Source organism: Schistosoma mansoni, chromosome 7 (genome assembly GCF_000237925.1).
Source record: "Schistosoma mansoni strain Puerto Rico chromosome 7, complete genome".
NCBI lineage: Eukaryota > Metazoa > Platyhelminthes > Trematoda > Strigeidida > Schistosomatidae > Schistosoma > Schistosoma mansoni.
In genome coordinates this window covers 9,605,970-9,628,445 of record NC_031501.1, presented here as the reverse complement: position 1 = coordinate 9,628,445, position 22,476 = coordinate 9,605,970, and the positions used below count along the sequence as shown (strand labels likewise).

Below are 22,476 nucleotides of genomic sequence, written 5' to 3'. Positions count from 1 at the left end.
TGTTTAGTTGGATACTGATAGAAAACAGATATCAAATGGGATTTGTATGAAGTCAGTTCGTGACTTCGGTTCCGAAGGAAAAATTTATATTTATCTACCATATAGAAGTGAATCCAACAGTATGCTTTTAGGACAGAAATTGGAAGCAACCATCGAGAAAACCTGTTATGCTAATAAATTAGTTGTGACTGAAAAGACTAACCCCATGATTCCCGTTAGACCTAGACAATGCACGACTGATTAAGTCACATCTTATTGCATACATACATATACAGGTAGGAGTAATCGAACAAACTGATCAAAGGTCATGGAATATGTGCCTAGATGGCTTCAAAACCAGTTAATATCAAGTGATCCGATCAACTTGAGATATAGTGAACTATGTTGATCGATAGCGAAACATATCTTTGAAACGGGGAACAGAATCGACATCAATACAACAATTAAAAGGTTTTATAATAATTGTGAAGGACGAATTCTCAGGTTAATTGAAGCTTTGTTTATTCGTACATTTAAACTCCCCCCCTCCCCTATGTGTACACAAACAATTTGTCGCAACCTTGAATTTACCCTGGTAATCCTGGTAAGTTGTTTTATGGCTAAGGTAATGCGACAACTTCCTGTTCCTTTCTATGCGATATTAAATATTTTCTCCCTCTTTAATTACTTTGTTTATTTGAACTTTCATTCAATTGACCTTTATTAGTCTTCAACAATCTATGCTCCATTGGGGGTAAAAGGCTTAAATAATTATAAGTAATATAAGTATTAGTCTTCATATAAAATACCCTAACAAATATATATGTATTTTCATAGTTGAAATCATAAGTCAATTGAAGCTAGACCACCATGGAAAATTTGGAAGCACTGGACGGCCGTTTCGTCCTATTATAGGACTCTTCAGCGGTGCGCATCCACGATCCCGCACTCACAAAATTCGAACCCAGGACCTACCAGTCTCGCAACAAGAGCACTATGAAAATACTGAAATCTCCACTAAACCCCTTCTGATCTAAAATATATATGTGACTAGATTGTTCTAAATGTCACATTGTTCAGGTCAACTCTGTCTTCTCATGACTCTATCAAGATTATTATCAGAAGAGGTTTTGTGGAGATTCAGTACTTTCATAGTTGCAATCGTGAGCTAGACCACCAAGGAAAACCTGGAAGCACTGAACGGCCGTATCGTCTTATTGTGGGACACCTCAGTGACTGACTTCGAGAGGTAAATCCTGGAGTTTTAGTAAGAAGCAGTGACCAGTGGAGTTCAAACCACGTCTGTTGTGACATAGGAACTTACTGACGACAATTGATGAACGGTCGCTCAACTTCGTGGATCGGTTGGAGTTAGACATAAACACCATCGGATGCTAGCTCAGTGGTCTATCGGTTAAGTGCTCTAGTGCGATACTGGTAGATCCTGGGTTCGAATCTCGCGAGGCGAGATTGTGGGTGCACACTACTGAGAAGTCCCAGAATAAGACGAAACGGCTGTTCAGTGCTTTCAGGTTTCCCATGATGGTCTAGCTTCAATCGACTCATGATTTCAACTGTATAAAATATTCAAAAACTTAATCTCTACATTGCTTTCTCTGTATCATTTCAGGAATACTTCTGGATCTTCTACAAATCCTTTAAAAAAGAATAATCATAATGATTTAATCATAGAACATATAAATCCTATTGATGATAGTCCTGTCATGAAGAAAAGTAGAACATCTCCTGAAGTGATTCAATCCACATTATCCAAGAATACTCCTACTACTCCTACTACTACTACTACTACTATTACTAGTACTACTAATAATAATCTATTGAATACTTATGAAAAGGGATCCAATAATAAATTAGCCAATAAAAATTTATTATTATTTAATAAATTTAAAAAACCATCACCATCACCACCAGCACAACAACAACAACATTTAACTGATAAGCTATCTAAAGGTATTGGATATCATCTTGGTAGAAGACGTCGTTTATTAGAGAATCGTAGAAGAATGGCTGATTTTGCATTGGCATTTAGTATATTTGGTATAATTGCAGCATTTCTTGATATTGAATTTATATCACGTTCATTATATAATAAAGTAAGTTGGAATAGAGAAAGATTTATAGGTGAGATGGATGATTTTGATGAAGTTTTGTTCTTTGAACTAGATGATTTGATTGTGGAGGTTCCAATGTTCTTCCGAACCAATGAGATAGATAGTAGCTAGCAGTGGAATCCAGGATGCTCGTTTCGTCCCATTTGGGACTCGTCAGCCGGATGTACTTGCATCTCAGAGATGTTGATGTTCACTCTGGGACTCGAACTCAGTACTGTTCGCTTCAAAATTCGTCGCGTTATCCACTTAGTTACTGAGTCCAGATAGCCACGCATGTCCTGGATTCCACTGCTAAACACTATTCATCACTGCTTATAAAGCTTGTGACTGAAGGCAATATCGAGGTAGTTCGCATAGGATGCACATATGTTAATAAGAGTCTGATCAATTGCAGTTCAAATTAACAATGGGAAGATGCAAGTAAACAACACTAAGTGAATTTAAACCAATGAGAGATGTAAGGTCAGAAAAAACCATTCAACATCGAGGTGTACAAAACAAGTTGTCAATCATCTGTGAAGATATTCGAACATTTTGCTTCTATCTGAAGTTTGTACTGATGATGTTGTTCAGAAGAATGATGAAAGCTTCATGACCAAACTATCCAGTTCAGAGAGTGAAACTCCAGGAAAACAAATTAAGTCATATGAATTTTTATCTTTCTTTGAATATAATTGGTTATCATAGATATATTTAGTCAAGAAAACAGATGATTTACAATTTAGGCGCTAAATACAGTAAATGGTGGATTGTAAGAAAACCCGCAGACTATTGAAACCATTAGGAATACTATTTTTAGGATACGTAAAGAGAAAGAAGCCCCTAAATGCTCCGCTACGGTTGAGAGTGGGGAGAGTCAGCTCTCCCTCTTCAAATGTTCTCACATGGACACGCGTATGCACTACTGTCAGGGAAGTCGTACTCACTGCCGTCTCAAGAAGAGGGTCGTTTTTTGCAAAATTGAGAGGACTAAGATCGAATGTCCGGCTCGGGCCTTAAGCGAGTTGATGGACACGGAGGGTCCACCTAGGGGAGTGGTCGAACCTTCATTCCAAAGAAATGGTGAACATCGGCTCCAGGATTCTGATGGAATATATAGCGTATGAACCCATTGTTGGTCATTGTCACTGCATCTTCTTACGTTGCTCCATTGCCTTGTGGATCAGACATTTAAGTTGAAGGCTTCGGGTGTGTCTCTATGAGAAAACTACCTGCTTCGGTTTGGGCATCCGGTCAGTATCCCAGCCAACACACAAATCAAGTGACTTGTGTGGCACATATGTATTCGGTGCTCTTTTAAACCAATGTTTATGTTTTCAAATAAGTTAATGAGGGAGAAAGAGAAGAAAGAAAGACAGAAAGATGGACGGATAGATAAGTAGACAAAGAAAATGTTTCTGAAATATCAGATATTGATGACACATTCCGATCTTCTTCTTTCTTTTATCTACTCAAATGCGTTAGCTTTCTGTTGATCTGAATAAGATTCAGACAATTCAGTTATCACTCATTAAATGGATGCATCAGTTCAACAAAAACTGATCGGACTTCACTCATAAATTTTAACAAAAACAACCCAAGGCCTTACTCCTAAGTTGTTATCTTAGTAAAAGGAATAGCCTAATTCCAAGTGTTCGAAAACTTTCTTTTTATCCAGTTGATAGAACATTCGTCGTTAAAGTATAAACCGTTTCTAACTGACTGAATTTTGTATAAAATAGGAAAAATATACAATTTTAACTCTGTTCTGGCATATGGGTGTCCTACGTGGATCGCTTCGAGATAGTCATTGAATAACAAACTCTTTTAATTAAAATTCGTTGCTGGCTAGCGATGTAATGTTATTGCCTGTTTTTTACAGTGAATACAGAACGCGCGTTTCGTCCTATTTGGGACTCGTCAACTGGATGTGCCTGCATTACATCTTTGCTGGTAAACCTTGTGACTTCAGGCAATATCGAGGCAGCCCGACTAGGATGTATATATGCCAACAAGAGACTGATCAAGTATATTCCTAAATAACAATAGGAAGATGCAAGTAAACAACACCAAGTGAATTTAAACTTCAGTAGGTAAAAGGATAACACGGCGTTTGAAGAGGACAATACTGGGTTGGAGTCCCAGAGTGAACATAAACTCTAAGATGTATTTACTTCCATCTGACGAGTTTCAAATAGGACGAAACGCGCGTCTTGGATTCCACTGCTAGCCACTGTCCATCTTTGCTCATGAAGCTTGTGACTTCAGGCAATATCAAGGCATTCCGCATAGGATGTACATATGCCAACAAGAGACTGATCAATTACAGTCCTAAATAACAATGGGAAGATACAAGTGAAAAGCACCTAGGGAACTTTTACAGTAAATATTTATCGTTGAATAGGTAATTGATTTCTATATTCTTTGTTTTGCTTTTAATAATTCTTATAGAATAGTATTTATTCAACAACTATGAGAATCCTTATCACTTTTTCAACAATCATACTTCTACTACTTATAATATGTTATCATACATATGATATAATGGTAAGTACGTAATGTCTATTGTATATCATTAAATGATTATTTCAGTAGTATATCTCACATTCATTGTATTCTTTGACTAATAAGAAGTAGGAAACAAACCCAAATCATATTGTACATCACTAACTTAGATGATCTATGCGGAATGACTAGGGGCCTACTGGAGTTAGACGGGAATAGTGTGACGGACCAGCTAACTTTGAAGTCACACCTCGTGGTCAGTATTTAACGTGGATTACCCCTTCGACGTATTAAAGTACTATGCCTAAGACCGTATAACACAAAGGACGTTGTTATGGAAATATATTAGTAAGAATGAGTACAGAAAAGATAGCTAGACCACCACCACATGCGCCAGTCCATGGTATACGATTAACTGATGAGCGTTGACTGTCCTTGACTTCGACAGGAATCGATGATCTGTTCGATATTCAGTCACCCAAATGCCGGATGATTTACGTAGAACTCAGTAACATTTCACTGGTCCTACAGTATGGATTAGTAATTTAATTGACATCATTCAACATATCTATCTGACAATCTATCACAGTTGGATTTCAATTTGGAAGCTTTTAACCGATAATATATTGTATCACTTATTTGATTGATCTGTTCTTTCGGTGACAAAGTCTTTACCTCATCTTTTTATTGTAAACGACTGGATAGAATATAGTCGTATGTGTCATAAAATAGTGTGTATCAATTAGCTATTTACCATATAAGATCTTGTGGATTTTTCATATTGAACCCTATTCACATGATAAATTAATGTAGAGAATATGATCAAACTCTTTAATGATGTGATGACTTTGATTACATAACAGTATGTTGCCGCTGGATATGTCGCCGACGTATTCTAGAAACTCCTTGTACACGAGTTAACATATGTTCTTCCTCAGTCTTACTGTGGTGGAGAAGATTTGTAGCTCAGGTGGATGATTTGAATGGAGGTTTGTTCTCTGAATTGGATGATTTGGTCGTGGAGCTTTCATCGTCCTTCTGAACAACATCATCAGCACAAACTTTAGGGAGAAGTGAAGTGTTTGGATTTTTCCACATGTGGTTCATAGCTTGTCCTGTACACCTCAATGTTGATTGGTTCTTGTTGACCTTAATTCTTTAGAAGGAGTTTTGTGGAGATTTCAGTATTTTCATAGTTGAAATCAATAGTCAATTGACGCTAGACCATCATGAAAAACCTGAAAGCACTTGACGGCTGTTTCCTCTTACTGTGAGACAATAATTAAGTACAGCTCAATCTCGTTTCGCAGGAAAGCTAGACACCCCCCAGACTTAACTCGAGCAGTACAGATCAATTCTACTTTCAGGAGAGTTAGACATCACTCAGGCTTTAAATTTATAACTCAAATAATGATATATAGTTGAGATCATGAATCTATTGAAGCTAGACCACCATGAAAAACCTGGAAACACTGGACGGCCGTTTCATCCTTATCTAATGTATTATATCATTCATTATCGATTGTACTTATTTAAAATACAAAAAAAAACAACAACAACCCACCCTTCTGATTTTCCTCTATATTTTTTCTGTTTAGGTGTTTCTATGTGAAGAATATACAAAAGATTGGAGAATATGTGTTACTAAGCATAGAATTATACAAATTATTACAGAATTATTGATTTGTTCCATTCATCCATTTCCTGGTATTGATTTATTTTTTAATCATTCATTCCCAGTAACTAATTATATTAATTATAAACGTAATTATTTATTATCATCAAATCAATTAAGTGATCATTTTAGTCCATATTTATTATTAATATTACCAATGTTAGGTAGATTATATTTAGCATTAAGGGCATTATTATTACATTCAAGAATGTTCAATGATGCTGGTTCAAGAAGTATTGGAGCATTTAATAAAGTAAGTTATGAATGAATCATTTATTTTTGATATATTATTGAACTAATTTTTGTTGTTGTTGTTGTTGTTGTTGCGGGAACCGTGGATGTGCACTGCCACTGAGGAGTCCCGTAGTAGAACGTCCAGTGTTTCCAGGTTTTCTATGGTGGTGTAGGTTCAATTGAGTTATGATTTCAACTATGAAAATATTGAAATCTCTACAAAACCCCTTCTGATCTATTTATCAGCGAAGATGGATAGTGACTAGAAATGTAATCCAGGATGTGTGTTTCATCTTATTTGGGACTTGTCAGATGGATGTACCTGCATCGTAGAGTGGATGTTCACCCAGTACCGTTCGCTTCAAACGCCATCGTATTATCGACTCAGCTATTGAGTACATTGTTAGCCACTATCCATCTTTGCTAAGGATGCTTGTGAATTAAGGCTATATTGAGGCAATACGTAGAGTATCCACATATATTAATAAGAGATTGACTAGTTGCAGTCCTAAGCATCGATGGGAAGATTCAAACAAATAATACGAAGTGAATTCAAACTTCAACCCATTGCACAAGCTAGTAAATATCAGGACTCAGTAGCTAGGTGAATAACGTGATTGCTTTTGAAGCGAACGATACTGTGTTCGAGTCCCAGAGTGAACAACAAATCTGAAATGCAGGTACATGAAGCTGACAAGTCCCGAATAGGACGAAACGCGCATCCTGGATTTCACTGCTAGCTACTATCCATCTTCCCTCAGAACGATTGTGAATTAAGGATATATTGAGGCGATACCCACACTATGCACATAGGCCAATAAGAGACTGATCTATTTCAGTCCTAAACAAACAATACCAAGTGCATTCATTTACAAAAAGTATTTGTAAATGATTGTATGGTTTAAACTGTTGGCAAGAATTGGTGGTCTACCTTCAATTGATTCACGATCTCAACTATTAAATTACTATAATATCCACAAAATCCCCTCTGATATCACTAATTAACGGGAGTTTCCGATGTAAACCAGTAGTTCTAAGGCCTTTTCAATTGATGGTTCTTTATTCAATTTATACTCGCTCATTAAAGAGTGATAACATCTTTACTTGAACGAAACATCTGTATTGATTGTTTGCATCTTCCACTTGGTATTTATGGACAACGGTTGATCAACCTCTTTTGGTACATGCTCATCATGTGAGGAATTCACTACTAAATCACAAGTATCCTAAAGAGTTGGATACCAAAAGGGAATGATCAATTATGGTCCCTAAATATCAATGAGAAGATTCAAACAACCATTGGAAATGAATTAAGATTCATCTCATTTCATAAACTATTGATTATCTAGAATCGTTAGCTAAGTGAATAACGTTATGACGGACTGAGTTCAAACTTTAAAAGAACCATAAACTCTGAGACACAAGTATATCCAGCCGAAGAGTCCTTACTTACTTACTTAAGTCTATTACTCCCAATGGAGCATAGGCCTCCGACTAGCATTCTCCAACCCACTATGTCCTGAGCCTTCTTTTCTAGTTCTATCCAATTGTTGTTCATTCTTCTCATATTTGTCGCAATTTCTCGGCGTACTGTGTTCTTGAGTCTCAAATCGATGACATATACACATTGACAATTCCACAAATCCATCTATCCATACCCTTACATACCCTTTCAATAATTAATATCAATGTCAACTTCAACTTCTTCGTTCTTCATATTATTGATTTGTTTTCATCTCTATTATACCCAATTCGGTTCTATTAATTATTATTATTATCAATCATTTAAATAAACAGGAAGCTAATTAAGATTCAATTGGCTATATTACTGATTAGAATCTATTCAATTTACCATCTACCATTACTACTACTACTAATACTACTACCAATACTACTATTCATTACATATATAAGTAGTATAATGAAAGGTAAGTGTAACATACCTTTCTTTGACATGAAATCAACTTGACTTAACATTAGGGATTTTTCAAAGAATCTAAATGTTCAGTTTTATATTGATTCAAGAGTAAGCTATTAGCCTGTCATAATAATTCAATTTTTATAACTTTGGTATAATTAATGACTCTGTTTAACTGGTAACTAAGGCGAAAAAAAAAGAAAAAAAAAAACTGGAAAAACTTACAAAGAAAAAGAACATCATAACAATCAATTGTGCATATATGTATGTAAGTAAGTGGAACGTTTTCTAGTGGAGAGTAATGGCGTTTCTACTCAAACTGTTTCCCATCCTCCCCCCTCACACACACACATACTCATTTATTCATTCACTCAATCATTCTCCGCCCTCCCTCCTTGTCTCTCTCTCTCTCTCGAACTTTGGATAGAATATAAGACTTAAAAATATGGAATGAAATTATGTTTCTTATTTATAATTTCTTTAAATTAACTTACCGTTCAAACAAAATAAAACTTAAGTAATGAATTAGTTTCGGTATGGGGTTGTGATGATTGTTAGATTTTCGATTGACCATAGGAGTTCGATCCGTATCAGATAGAGATAGGTATTTACCATAGACAATTGATGAATGGTTTAGGAGCCATTCATAGATCAATGGAAGATAGATATTAACACTGTTAGATGTCAGCTCAGTGATCTAGAGGTTAATCGTTCACGCCTGAGTTTGAAGGTCCTGGGTTCGAATCCCATATGAGAGATCATGGATGCGTACTGATGAGGAGTCTTATACTATGACTAAATGGCTGTTCAGTGATTCTAGATTTTTCATGGTGGTCTAGCTTCAACTGACTCATGATTTCAACTATAAAATGTTCTTTTTTGTCTGAAAACTAATCCATAGTTTGAGCCTGAATGTGTATGCATTACAAGTGTAATATAATTTACTAGATATGATGAAGTTAATTTAAACATAACCTTTACAAGTTATATTACTTACTTACGTCTGTTACTCATCGTGGATGAGCTTAGGCCGCTCACTAGCATTCTCCATCGTAATCTGTCCTGGGAAATCCTTACCAGTTCTTTCCAGTCGCTATTCATCCTTTACATACCTGGTACGGCCGAGAGTGCGGGGAGACCGCTTCCTCGCTCAAAATGCTCTCATATGGCCACACGTATACAGCCTCTACCAGGGAAGTCTTACTCACTGTCTTCTCGTGACGGAGGTGTTTTTTACGAAATTGAGAGGACGAAAAGCGAATGTCCGGCGCTTTAACAGGGTTGGTGGACACAAAAAGTTCATCTAGAGGAGTTGGAAGACCCTCATTCCAAACCAATGGTACACATGGTCTGACTCCAGTATTCTGAAGGAACGAATAGCAAACGAATCAATTGTTGGTCACTGGCTACCATGGGACTGTATCTCCTCACGATGCTCCACTGTCTTGTGGATCAGATCTTTGGGTCAAATGCTCTGGGTTTGGCCCCTAAGTAAACCACCTGCTTTGGTTTGGGCACCTGGGCAGTATCACAGCCCTCACACATATCAATTGAGATTTGTGTGGCGCACATATATCTGGTTCCTTTTTGTACCAATATTTGTATGTTTAAATAAATAAATAATTCCCGATGCAGTAACTTCTTCAACCACCGACGTCAGAAGGTATTGACAAAGTAGTTTAACTGTCTCCATCGCTTCGAGTGCCTAACCGCAATAGTGTGTTCCATCCTTAAACGACATAAATCTCCTAGCAGTAGTGGGCTTTTAAGTACAAGAATCAAGCTATCTCTTTGATCCGATGTCACGGGAATTCTTAACAATCTTCACAACCCCATACTGATAAAATAGTATTTGACAACCTTAGTTCAGTTTATATTATCTTGATGTAATACATTCTTCAAATAGTTGACATTTCAATATATCGGATCTCTTTATTTTTGTCATATTCATGTGATTTATCTCACTAAGTAACAATGTGATGAGTTAACTGATCAAAGAAAAAGATCATCCCATCAATAAATCACATTGTCTTCGTTGATGTAATCAATTTGATCTTTTTATGACATTTTTCTGAAGAAGTGAATGTTTCAAAAGAAGAAAACATTGTCCTATTCGGAAGCCTTCAGCTAGATGTACCTGCGTTACAAACTTGGTAATGTTCACTCCCGAACTCATACCTTTATTTCCTACCAAATTAACTATCTATCTTATAAGCAAAGATGGATAGTGACTAACAGTGGAATCCAGGACGCACGATTCATCTTAAGTAGGGCTTTTTGGCTGGATCTACCAGTACGCCTGTTACTATTTCGTAGGTGAGCATAGGCCACCCCTTAGCATTCTCCATCCAACTTTGTCCTCAACAATCTTTTCTAGTTGTTTCCAGTTTCCCTTTATTCTTTACATGTTTACTTCCAATTCTCGACGGAATGTGTTTCTTGGTCTACCTCCTTTCCATTTTTTTCTGGATTCCAAGGTAGGGCTTACTTCATGGTGCTGTTTGATGATTTTCTTAATGGACATTCTATCCACTTCTAATGTCTTTCTCTAATTTCCTCTTCATCTGGAGGCTAGTTTGTCCTTTCCTATAGTAGGTTGTTGTTGATGATATCCAATCGACAGATATTGAGTATCTTGTATAGGCAACTGTTTATACATACTTGTAGTTGTGGTAGTTCTCTACGTTTGAGCTTCATGTAGTAGAACTATCTTGAGGTTCGTATTGAAGATTGTGACTTCGATGCTGTCTGACAGATAGTGTTTTCGAATTCCAGTTTTCTTCAATTGTATGAATGTTGATTGATATCATCACGGTCATCCAGTATTTTTAGGTTTTTAGTAGTGTTCTTTATTTATTATTTACTTGAACTTATAAATGTTGGTAAAAGGGGGCACCAGATATATATGCGCCGCACAAAAAAATGTCATTTCGTTTAATAGTGTGAGGGCTATGATACTGCCCGTGTGCCCAAACCGAAGCAGGTGGTTTTTTTAGAGGACCACATCCGGAGCCTTCGACCTAAAGGTCTGATACAAATGGCAGTGGAGTATCGTGAGGAGATGCAGTCCCATGGTATCCGGTGACCGATAATTGGTTCATACGCCATTTGTTCTTTCAGGATACTGGAGCCCATGTTCACCATTGGTTTGGAATGAGGGTTTTTCAACCACCCTAGGTGAACTTTCCGTGTCCACCAAACCGGTTAAAGCGCCGGAGATTGGCTTTTCTTCCTCTCAATTTCGTAAACAACACCTCAGTGGTGAGGAGGCAGTGAGTAGGATTTCTATGGCGGTGGCTGTATACGCGTGGCCATGTGAGAGCAATTTGAGAGGGAGAGCGGACTCTCTTTACTCTCGGCCGTACCTCATAGTGTTAACACTATATGATGACAACAAGATACCTTATCAATCAGTATTCAGTTTAATACTTAACCATCTTACTAATTTCAATCAATATTCATTTTAAACGACCTTCAAACTATTCCACCTTGAAACTTCTTTGAGGTGACAGAGAAGTTCAATTAAAATTCATTATCAGTGAACTGTTTTATTTTAAAGATCCATTTGAATAATGTTCCTTCTATATGTCGTATGCATCATCGAATAATTTCAAAATTGAATTAATTATGCATCAATGATTTGATCTAGGAGAGGAATATGATAGAGAGAATACTTATTTACTGTCAATAAGTTGAAAAGTCGAAATATGATAGTCTACTTAGTTACTTAAGCCTGTCACTATTCGTGGAAGAGAATAGGCCGTCCACCAGTATTCACCATTCAACTCTGTCCTCAACAATCGTTTCCAATTCTTTCCAGTTAACATTCATCCACAGCATATCTGCTTCCGATACTCGGCTCAATGTGTTCTTCGACCTTTCTCTTCTCCTTTTCAATTCAGGATTCAAAGTTAGGGCTAGCCTCGTGATACAGTTTGGTGATTTCCGTAGTGTGTGTCCTATCCACCTCCATCGTATGTTTTAATTTCCTTTTCAGCTCAAAGTTGGTTTGTCCTCTCTCACAGTAGACTATTGCTGATGGAATTATAAATCTTTTCAACATAGATTTGTTACAAGTTATGTTTAAATAAATTAAGAACAATGTCTGTCAAGTTCAATTCATGAGTCAATCTAAGCTAAACCGCCATTGAAAACCTGAAAGCAATGGGAGACGTTACATCTCAGTATGAGACTCCTCGGCAATGCGCATCCACGATCCCATACTCAAGGGACTTAAATTCAGCATCTTCCGTCTCACATGAGAACGCTTCACCTCTAGATCACTGAGCCGACATCTAACGTTGTTAATATCTAACTTTAATAAATCCATGATTTAGCGCAACCCTTCACTCATTGCCTGAGTTAGAGAATTGTCTAAAACCAGACTCGGACTGGTTCAGTCCAGTCCTACCAGGTTTTCAATGAGGAACAAGCTTAAATCACCTTTGAAGATGCTACAATCTTCACAAATCCTCGTACTGATAACAGTGTTTGCATGATAATTACTTACGGATTGATTTGTTTTGTGAATGCTGGTATCAAAATGAATAGTATGTTCTTAGTACTAATGTGGTATACGCTACTGATGTCGACAGATATAAATAGTGAATGGCCTAAAGGCAGGAGGTTAAGAAGATCTATGAGAAGAGAATAGGAATAGTCAATGATTATTGTAGAAAAGAAGAAACAGTCAAATTTGAGATGATTGATTGACATTTTGCAAATGTAGAATCCACTGTATGATTCTCAGATATTTACTAATGGATTCTGTAATGATATACTCGAATACATTTGGTTGTCCCTACTTGATGTTCTCGTTCTCTACACTACAACTATTCATCATTATCAGAAGGGGTTTTGTGGAGATTGGTAGGTCTTGGGTTTGAATCTCGCGAGTGCGGGATCGAGGATGCGCACTGCTTAGGCGTCCCATAATAAGACGAAACGGTCGTCCAGTACTTTCAGGTTTTCCATGGTGGTCTACCTTCAATCGACTCACGCTTTCAACTTTGAAAAATACTGAAATCTCCACAAAACCCCTTCTGATTATAATCATATGCTCACTAGTGTCTGGCTTCAAGAGGTATTTCCTGGAGTTCTAGTGGGAAGCAGTGACCAGTGGAGTTCAACCAAGTCTGTTGAGAGATATCAACTCACTGATGACATTGGTGAATAGTTGCCCAATTTCGTGGATTGGTTGAAGTTAGACATTAACACCGTTGGATGCCAGCCGGCTCAGTATTCATCATTAGTTTAATAGTGGATATAACGTTGAGATTTCAATATCCTTCATATCATAATGAATCAGGAAAGAAAACCAAATTACTTACCACTGAACTATTCAAACTGTAACTGACTTCTTGTAAGACTGAATTATATTTATGGTTGATAGTCATTGATTACTGGACGATAGAATTCGATCAGAATTAAAAAGGGACTCCACAACTATAGCATCAGTTACTACTCAGTGATCAATCAATTGTAAATATATCTCAGTCTTATAAGAGGCAAGCCGTATTTCGAGTAGCTCAGTAGTTACATCTCTAACTATGAAACTGGGTGATAAAGAATCGATTCCTCTAAGGTTCATGAGTACCCTTAAGATTACTAGTACACCTTGTTGACGCTTACCAAAAAGCATGAAACCTTGGTCAATAGTTCCCTACCAACTATATGCCGCCAATATCTTACACAAAACAATGGTGATGAATACCGTCAAGATTAATAATCATGTATAATTTAAACAGGATTTCATTAGGTAACAACTAAGAAACTACTTTATCCTTCTATAGAATCTATCAGTAATAGAATATGGAATTAAAATCACCACTTTTGAGTATATCCGTATGTTTCATAGTTGAAATCATGAGTCAACTGAAGCTAGACCACCATGGAAAGTGCGCTTCTTATCCCATTCATCACATATCTGTAACTTAGTTTTGTTCTACTAGGAATATTGACTACCGATTAGTGGTTAGATTGAGTTGGATCATTCGCTGAATCCACTGCACATTATTTCGTTTCACTCTCTTCTCTTCGATTCACCTCTCTGATTGTCTGTTCAGATCATTGAGTGCATGAAATGTACATATTCAAAAATCCCTTCTCTCATTTGTCTTATTCAATTCCGTTATTCACTAACGTGGATTAAGTCGATGATTATATAAAAGGATTGGTAGTATGTGTATATTTCAATAACGATCATTTACACGATCTACTTGGAATCAGATATCGGGCTACAAAAAGCTCGAATGACATAAAGCGATATTTTATAATCAGAACAGCATTTTGTGGAAATTATACCAATTCATGAGTAATAGTTAATCAGGTCAAGTTTCTATGATAAAATTATTCGATTTTTTTTCCGGAATAAAACTCATATAATTAAATATTCACTTTATATTCAATGGTATAGATTTACATAAACTCATCTTATTGATGATAAAAATATCTCTAGACCGCTGAGATGGTCGAGGCAACCAACGACATTAAAGTGTAACGTCAACCAATCCACGAAATTGTGCCACCTTCCACCATTGTGTTGTGAGATACTATCTCACAACAGATCTGATTGAACTCCACTGGTCATGACTTCTTGTGTTCTAGTGGGAAGTCATGATCAGTGTAGTTCAACTGTATCTGTTGTAGAGGCAGTTACTAACTGAACACAATGGTGAACGGTGGTAAAATTTTGTGGATTAGTTGGAGTTAGACATTAACATCGTTGGTTGCCCAGACCAGCTCAGTGGTCTAGAGGTTAAGCGTTGAATGGCAAAACCGACACGCCTTGGGTTCGAATCTCGTGAGCAGGGTCGTAGGTGTGAACTGATGAGAAGTCCCATACTAAGACGAAACGGCCATTGAATGCCTCTAGGTTTTTCAAGTTGGTCTAGCTTTAATTGACTCATGAATTGGTATAATTTCCACAAAATGCTGTTCTGATTATAAAATATCGCTTTATGTCATTCGAGCTTTTTGTAGCCCGATATCTGATTCCAAGTAGATCGTGTAAATGATCGTTATTGAAATATACACATACTACCAATCCTTTTATATAATCATCGACTTAATCCACGTTAGTGAATAACGGAATTGAATAAGACAAATGAGAGAAGGGATTTTTGAATATGTACATTTCATGCACTCAATGATCTGAACAGACAATCAGAGAGGTGAATCGAAGAGAAGAGAGTGAAACGAAATAATGTGCAGTGGATTCAGCGAATGATCCAACTCAATCTAACCACTAATCGGTAGTCAATATTCCTAGTAGAACAAAACTAAGTTACAGATATGTGATGAATGGGATAAGAAGTGCACACAGCTACTGTTACAAAAAAGTAGTCATGGTTAATAAACGATTAACTGACAGTGTCAATTGTGACATGATGTTCAACAGTTTCTAGGCTGGTATCATTCATTTCAGCGTTTTGTCAGTACCACCAAAAGTTTTCAACAGAGTGTTGATGAACCGGATGAAAGACGCAGTAGACACTCGACTTCGAGATCAACAGACTGGATTCCGTAAGGATCGGTCGTGCACAGACCGAATCTAGACATTACGGATCATCATGGAACAATCAGTTGAGTGGAATTCGTCATCAGACATCAACTTCATTGACTATGAGAAGGTGTTTGACAGTGTTGACAGGAAAACATTATGCAAACTTCTTTGACACTATGAAGTTACTGAGAAGATTGTCAACATTATCCGGAACTCATACGACAGACTACAGTGCCAAGTGGTGCATGGAGGATAGCTGACAGATACATTTCCAGTAAGGACCGGAGTCAGACAAGGCTATCTATTCTCTCCTTTCCTCTTTCTTCTGATGATTGACTGGATTATGAAAATCTCGACATCTGACAGAAAGCATGGAGTACAATGTACATCTCAGAATCAATTAGACGATTTGCACTTCACAGAAGACCTAGCTCTCCTCTCTCATACACACGAACAAAAACAGACAAAGACAACAAATGTAGCAGTAGCCTCTGCATCAATGGGCCTCAACATGCACAAAGGAAAAAGCAAGATTCTCAAATGCAACACCGAGAACACCAACCCAATCACACTTTATAGTGAAACTCTGGAAGATGTAGAAACATTCACGTACCTGGGGAGCATCATTGATAAACAAGGAGGATCTGATACAGATGTAAAGGCAGGGATTGGCAAAACAAGGACCGCATTTCTATAATTGAAGAACATATGCAACTCAAAACAACTGTCAACTAAATTCAAAGTGAGAATCGTCAATACGAACGTCGACACAGTCCTACTGTATTGAGCTGAATCGTGTAGAACTAATACATCCATCGTCAAGAAGGTACATGTATTTATAAATAGTTGTGTACGCAAAATACTCAACATTCACTGACCGAATACTATCAGCAACAGCGTTTTATGGGAGAGGACAAACCAGCTTCCAGCTGAAGAGGAAATTAGGAAAATTCGTTGGAAGTGCATCGGACATACATTAAGGGAATCACCAAACTGTATCACGAGGCAAGCCGTAACTTGGAATCCGGAAGGGAAGCTTGAAAAGAAGAAGGTCGAAGAACATGCTACGCTGGGAAATAGAAGCAGATATGAAAGGGATGAATAACAACTTGGAAAGAACTGGAAAGGATTGCCCAGGACAGGGTTGGATGGGGAATGCTGGTATGCGGCTTATACTCCTCCACGATGGATAACAGATGTGGGTAGTAGTATCATTCATCTCAATGAAGTAACGTTATACCCTAAGAGATAGTTTCATTTGAATACATTTACAATAATATAGTTGAACAACTGACTTTTCATTGGAAATAAATCCACATATTAAAGATTGTAACGTATGTTGCTAGGGGGGTGGGATGGGGTGGGGTATGGATTGATTCATTATGTAGTATGTTTCCATTTTTTCTAGTGGGATCAAACATCAATATCGATTAATTTCTTCTCAATTATTCCATACATCAAACTAACTATTATATAATGCATTATATGATCCATTTCACCATTCTTCCCCCCTTCTTTCTAAATTACTTTATTTCAAAAATTGAATTATACTACTTATATTGAGTAAGTTGAAGGAAACGAAAAGAGAAACAAGGAAAACAAGTTTTATTCATTTACTTAATCTCTCTCCCTCTTCTATTATTCCTTGATTTATGACACTTCAGTAAAGTGGTTATACTTTATGAAGGTATTCAATGTATATATATATATATATATCTCTTTATGAAGTAAAATGAAATCGATTTTTTTGGTCACTATTATTACATAATTTAGGTGGTGGTACTTTTTTGTTGTTGTTGTTGTTGTTGCTATGTTGTTTGTTCCATTTCGTTTTATGTTTACTCAACAACAACAACGAAAACCCCCCCCCCCCATAAAAACACAAATAGTTGAGAAAATGGATCGATTGAAGTTAGATATTAATACTGTTAGATACTGGTTCAGTGGTTTAAAGGTTGAAAGTTTGTTCATAGAACTAAAAGTGCTGAGTTCGAGTCCTGCGAATGGAATAGTGGATACATAATGCTGACGAGTCTCATATTAGGATGAAACGGTCGTTGAGTGCTTCTAGGTTTTTCATAGTGGTTTAGCTTTAATTGATTCATGAATTGAAATAATGAAAATATAATACCCTATTTAATGACCGATTATTCAATGACGATTTAGTGTCAAGTGGTCAGATACTACCTTATTGAGTGTGACAGCAGATTTTATGAGTAACAATTTCAGGGTGTAACTATTACTCTATTAGGGTTGAAAACATAAATGACTGACTACTGATAGCTTTCATGAATTCCTTTCACGTAACTCAGGTTGTTTAAATTCACGTTATTATTATTTATTGTTAGTTGAACACATAAATATTGGTAAAAAGATACACCAGATATATGTGCACTACACACAAAATTGTGTGAAAGCTATAATACTGCCCGTGTGCCCAGATAGAAGCAGGTGGTTTTCTTAGGGGACCACACCTGGAGCCTTCGACCTAAAGGTCTGATCCAAATGGCAGTGGAGTATCGTGAGACGATGCAGTCACATGGTAGCCGGTGACCGATAATTGGTTCATACGCCATTTGTTCGCTCAGGATACTGGAGTCAGCCCATGTGCACCATTGGTTTGAAATCAGGGTTTTCCAACTCCCCTAGGTGGAATTTCCGTGTCCACTAACCCGGTTAAAGCGCCGGAGATTGGCTTTTCTTCCTCCCAATTTCGTAAACAACAGTAATGTCACGAGAAGGCAGTGAGTAGGATTTCCCTGACAGAGGCTTTATACACGTGGCCATGTGAGAGCATTTCAATAGGGAGGGTGACCCCTCTCCGCTCTTGGCCGTACCAGGGTATTCGGGCGCAAAACATAACATAATTCAAACCAACCAGTTATTTTTAATTAGTCAAGCATTCACTTTCTGGATACTATCAGCAACAGCCTTTAATGAGAGAGGACAAAACAGCTTCCATCTGAAGAGGAAATTAGGAGAAGATACTGGAAATCATCTAACTTTAGCACAAGGCAAGCGGTAACTCGGAATCCTGAAAAGAAATAGAATAGAGGAAAGTCCAAACAACACACATGCGATGAAAATTAAAATCAAACATCAAAATGATAGATTACTTACTTACGTCTGTTGCCTCCAATGGAGCATAGGCCGCCAACCAGCATTCTCCAACCCACTCTGTCCTGGGCCTTCCTTTCTAATTCTATCCAACTTTTGTTCATTCTTCTCATGTCTGTCTCCATTTCTCGGCGTAATGTGTTCTTTGGTCTTCCTCTTCTCCTTTGACCTTCAGGATTCCAAGTGAGGGTGGATGATTTCCTCAATGTGTATCCTATCCACTTCTAGCGCTTAATCCTGATTTCTTCCTCCGCTTAAATCTGGTTTGTCCCATCCCACAGTAACTTGTTGCCGATAGTGTCCTTCCTTCAACTTCCAGGGCAGAGTTTAGATGGTTTGAATTATTTTTTTCTGGTTAGCTTGTTTTAGCGAGTTATTTTTCTACGGGATAGGGTCGCTAACCCCATGCCCAACCCTCCACCTTTATCCGGTCTTGGAACCGGCAGTAACCTTCTTAGGGGCTATAGGTGGAGTTAAAATGATAGATAGTAACTGGAAACAACTGTAAAGGACTATTCAGAACAGAATTTCAATGGAGAATCCTGTTCGATGACCTATGCTCCTTCATCAATGTTAACTGTTGTAAGTAAGCATTCAAGTAAGTTATCATTAACAAATGTTTCGTTTTGTGTAATTCCATCATCTATCTTCCCCCTATTTTCTTTTAGGTCAGTTTCAATTTACAATTTGTATTGAAAACTTTAATGACGTTATGTCCAGCTAAAGCATTACTTGTTTTTATTACAACAATATGGATAATATTCAGTTGGACATTAAGAGCATGTGAATTGTAAGTTATAATGTTATATACATTCCATGGTAATGGAATGGATTGATTATAACATGTTTGAATGTTTCAAAAGAAGGCACTCTTTGATGACAAGCATGATAAACAAAGATGGATAATGGCTAGTAGTGGATAACGTGATGTCGTTTGAAGTGAAAGGTACAGGGTTCGAGTCCTAGAGTGAACATTAACAAGTCTGAGATGCAGATACATTCAGCTGAAGAGTCCTAAATAGGACGAACTGCGCATCACAGTGGATTTCACTTCTAGCCGCTATCCATCTTTACTTATAGTTGCAATATATTGTTTGTCAATAAAATCTTATAAAAGTAGTGATCATATATCTGGGAACCATTACGTGATCATTCCAAAGGTTAGTAATGGGGTATTAATTAAAGATGGTTTATCGATTGATTGGAGAGTAAATCTTCATTGAAAAAGACTAAAGGGATATGTATTACGTAGTCAAGACCATCGCCTACCTCAATTTATGATGTTTACTGGTGTGAGAGTAAGTCAGAAGGAAGCTAAGAGTGGTATAACTAAGGCCTAATATTAGTTCATGAAATCAGTCACCGATATAAGGAGCTGTATAGGTATGTGGAGACGTCTGTGCGACGATTTTAATCAACTATTTTAGACGTTGGATAAAACAGAGCGGAATCATTCACAAAAATGCATTCATCCATATTGAATCTTATTGCCTCTAATCTTTCTTAGTACTACCGATATTGTTACTATTACCGATCACAACATCCTATGCTAGTTATGCTGTTGGATTGTAAGAGAAGGAACCGATACATACATGAAACGAGTGAATACAAGTAGCTAAAAATTGTCCTTCATTTACTGAAAATGTGAAGTACGCTAGAGGTGGCATAACTTTTTGATGGACGTATGTATATATAATCCCACTCGCGGGACTCGAGCTTAGGACCTTCGGTCTTGCGTTTGAGCTCCTAACCCCTAGACCACTGAACTGGCTGACATCCAATGGCGTTAATGTCTAACTCCGACCAATCCACAATATTGTGCCACCGTTCACCATTGTATTCAGCGAGGTACCATCTCTGAATAGACCCGTTTGAACTCCACTGATCATGGTTTTTCACTAGAACTTCATGAAATACCTCTTAAAACCAGTTACTAGTGAGCACATGATTATTACTATCAGATGAGGGTTTTGTGGAGATTGTAGAAATTTAATGGTTGAATTCATCGGTCGAAGCAGCCGTCTAATGCTTCCATATTTTCCATGGTGTTATGACTTTAATTGGCTCATGAGTTCAACTTAGATAAAAGAAAAACGTTTTCAATGAAATTCAAACCATCTGCATAATGTATCATAGGTCAGACGTAGATAATCAAATCACTATTCGCTGTCTACATCATCATTTCAAAAAAACTCACCTCGGCAGTCGGAAGTAAAATTACCTGAAATCGTATTATGGGAAACATGTCATTTTACATGAAAATCATGGGCATGTTAATGGTGCCGCCAGAATATGTTGAAGTTGGTAGTAACCAAAGCTCTATGTTCAACAACTCATTAATCTTTCATCGAAATCACTCACGAATCTAAGTTTGGCAATCATGGAAAACCTAAAAACCATTGAACGACCATCTCGTCTCAGTGTGAGACTCCTCGACAATGGGCATCCATGGCCTGGCAACTGGTAATTGAACTCAGGATCTTCACAAACATATACTGTAAATTCATTTACCATTATTACAGGTTGTATATCACAAACCAAAATCAATGTTCATCTTTAAATTTATTTCCTATTGTTTGTTTGGATCTTCCCATTGATGTTTGGGACTTCAATTGACCAGTTTGTTATTGGGATATGTGCAAACTTTCTGTATTGGCTTGATATTACCTCGAGTCATAAGCATTATAAACAAAAATGAGTGGTCGGCAGCAGTGGAATCCAGCTCTTCAGCTGGATGTGACTTCATTCCAGACCTGTTGATGTTCACTCCGGGACTCGAACCTAAAAAGTGAATAACGCAATGCTGTTTGAAGCGAACTTTTACTTGGTTTAAGTCCCAAAGTAAACATCAACCCCTGAATACAAGTACATCCAACTGACGAATCCCAAATAGGACGAAACTCTTATCCTGGATTCCACTACTACTCACAATCCATTTTTGTTACAACTTATGTCTATATAACATTCAAGAAGCTGAAATTCCTATCTTATCTTATATACACTAATACATAAATCAATATTATACATTACAATAAGTTAACTATGTAAACAATAACAATTATCTACATTGATAATATTGACATTGTTTACACTGAGAATTCCATATCCAAATAAGAAATGTTACAATCTTTTTTTCTTTTCACATTTTGTAGTCAAGTTATTGTTAATAGCTGAGATTATGGGTCGATTGAAGCTAGACTACCACGGAAAATCTGGAAAAACTGGACGGGCGTTTCATCCTATTATGGGACTCCTCAGTGGTAGTACGTATTCACGATCCTGCCCCACGAGATTCGAACTCACGACCTATTGGTCTCGCGTGAGAACACTTAATTTCTAGACCACTGAGCTGGCCGGCATCCAACGGTGTTAATGTCTAACTCTAACTTATCCACGAAATTGAGCGACACATCCACCACTATGTTCAGTGAGT

The 22,476-nt window shown here is 37.2% G+C and overlaps 1 protein-coding gene across 1 annotated transcript in view; it reads left to right on the top strand.

Annotated features, from left to right (window-relative positions):
* The window catches only part of Smp_139410 (hypothetical protein), a gene marked incomplete at both ends in the record, with an annotated part of 54,656 nt that overhangs the window by 10,330 nt on the left and 21,850 nt on the right, over positions 1-22,476 (top strand). The window contains 4 exons of the mRNA XM_018798812.1: positions 1,610-1,730; positions 6,194-6,302; positions 6,336-6,523; positions 19,712-19,833. Coding sequence (XP_018653717.1) covers positions 1,610-1,730; positions 6,194-6,302; positions 6,336-6,523; positions 19,712-19,833 — 540 coding nt within the window. The remainder of the gene's footprint in view (positions 1-1,609; positions 1,731-6,193; positions 6,303-6,335; positions 6,524-19,711; positions 19,834-22,476) is intronic.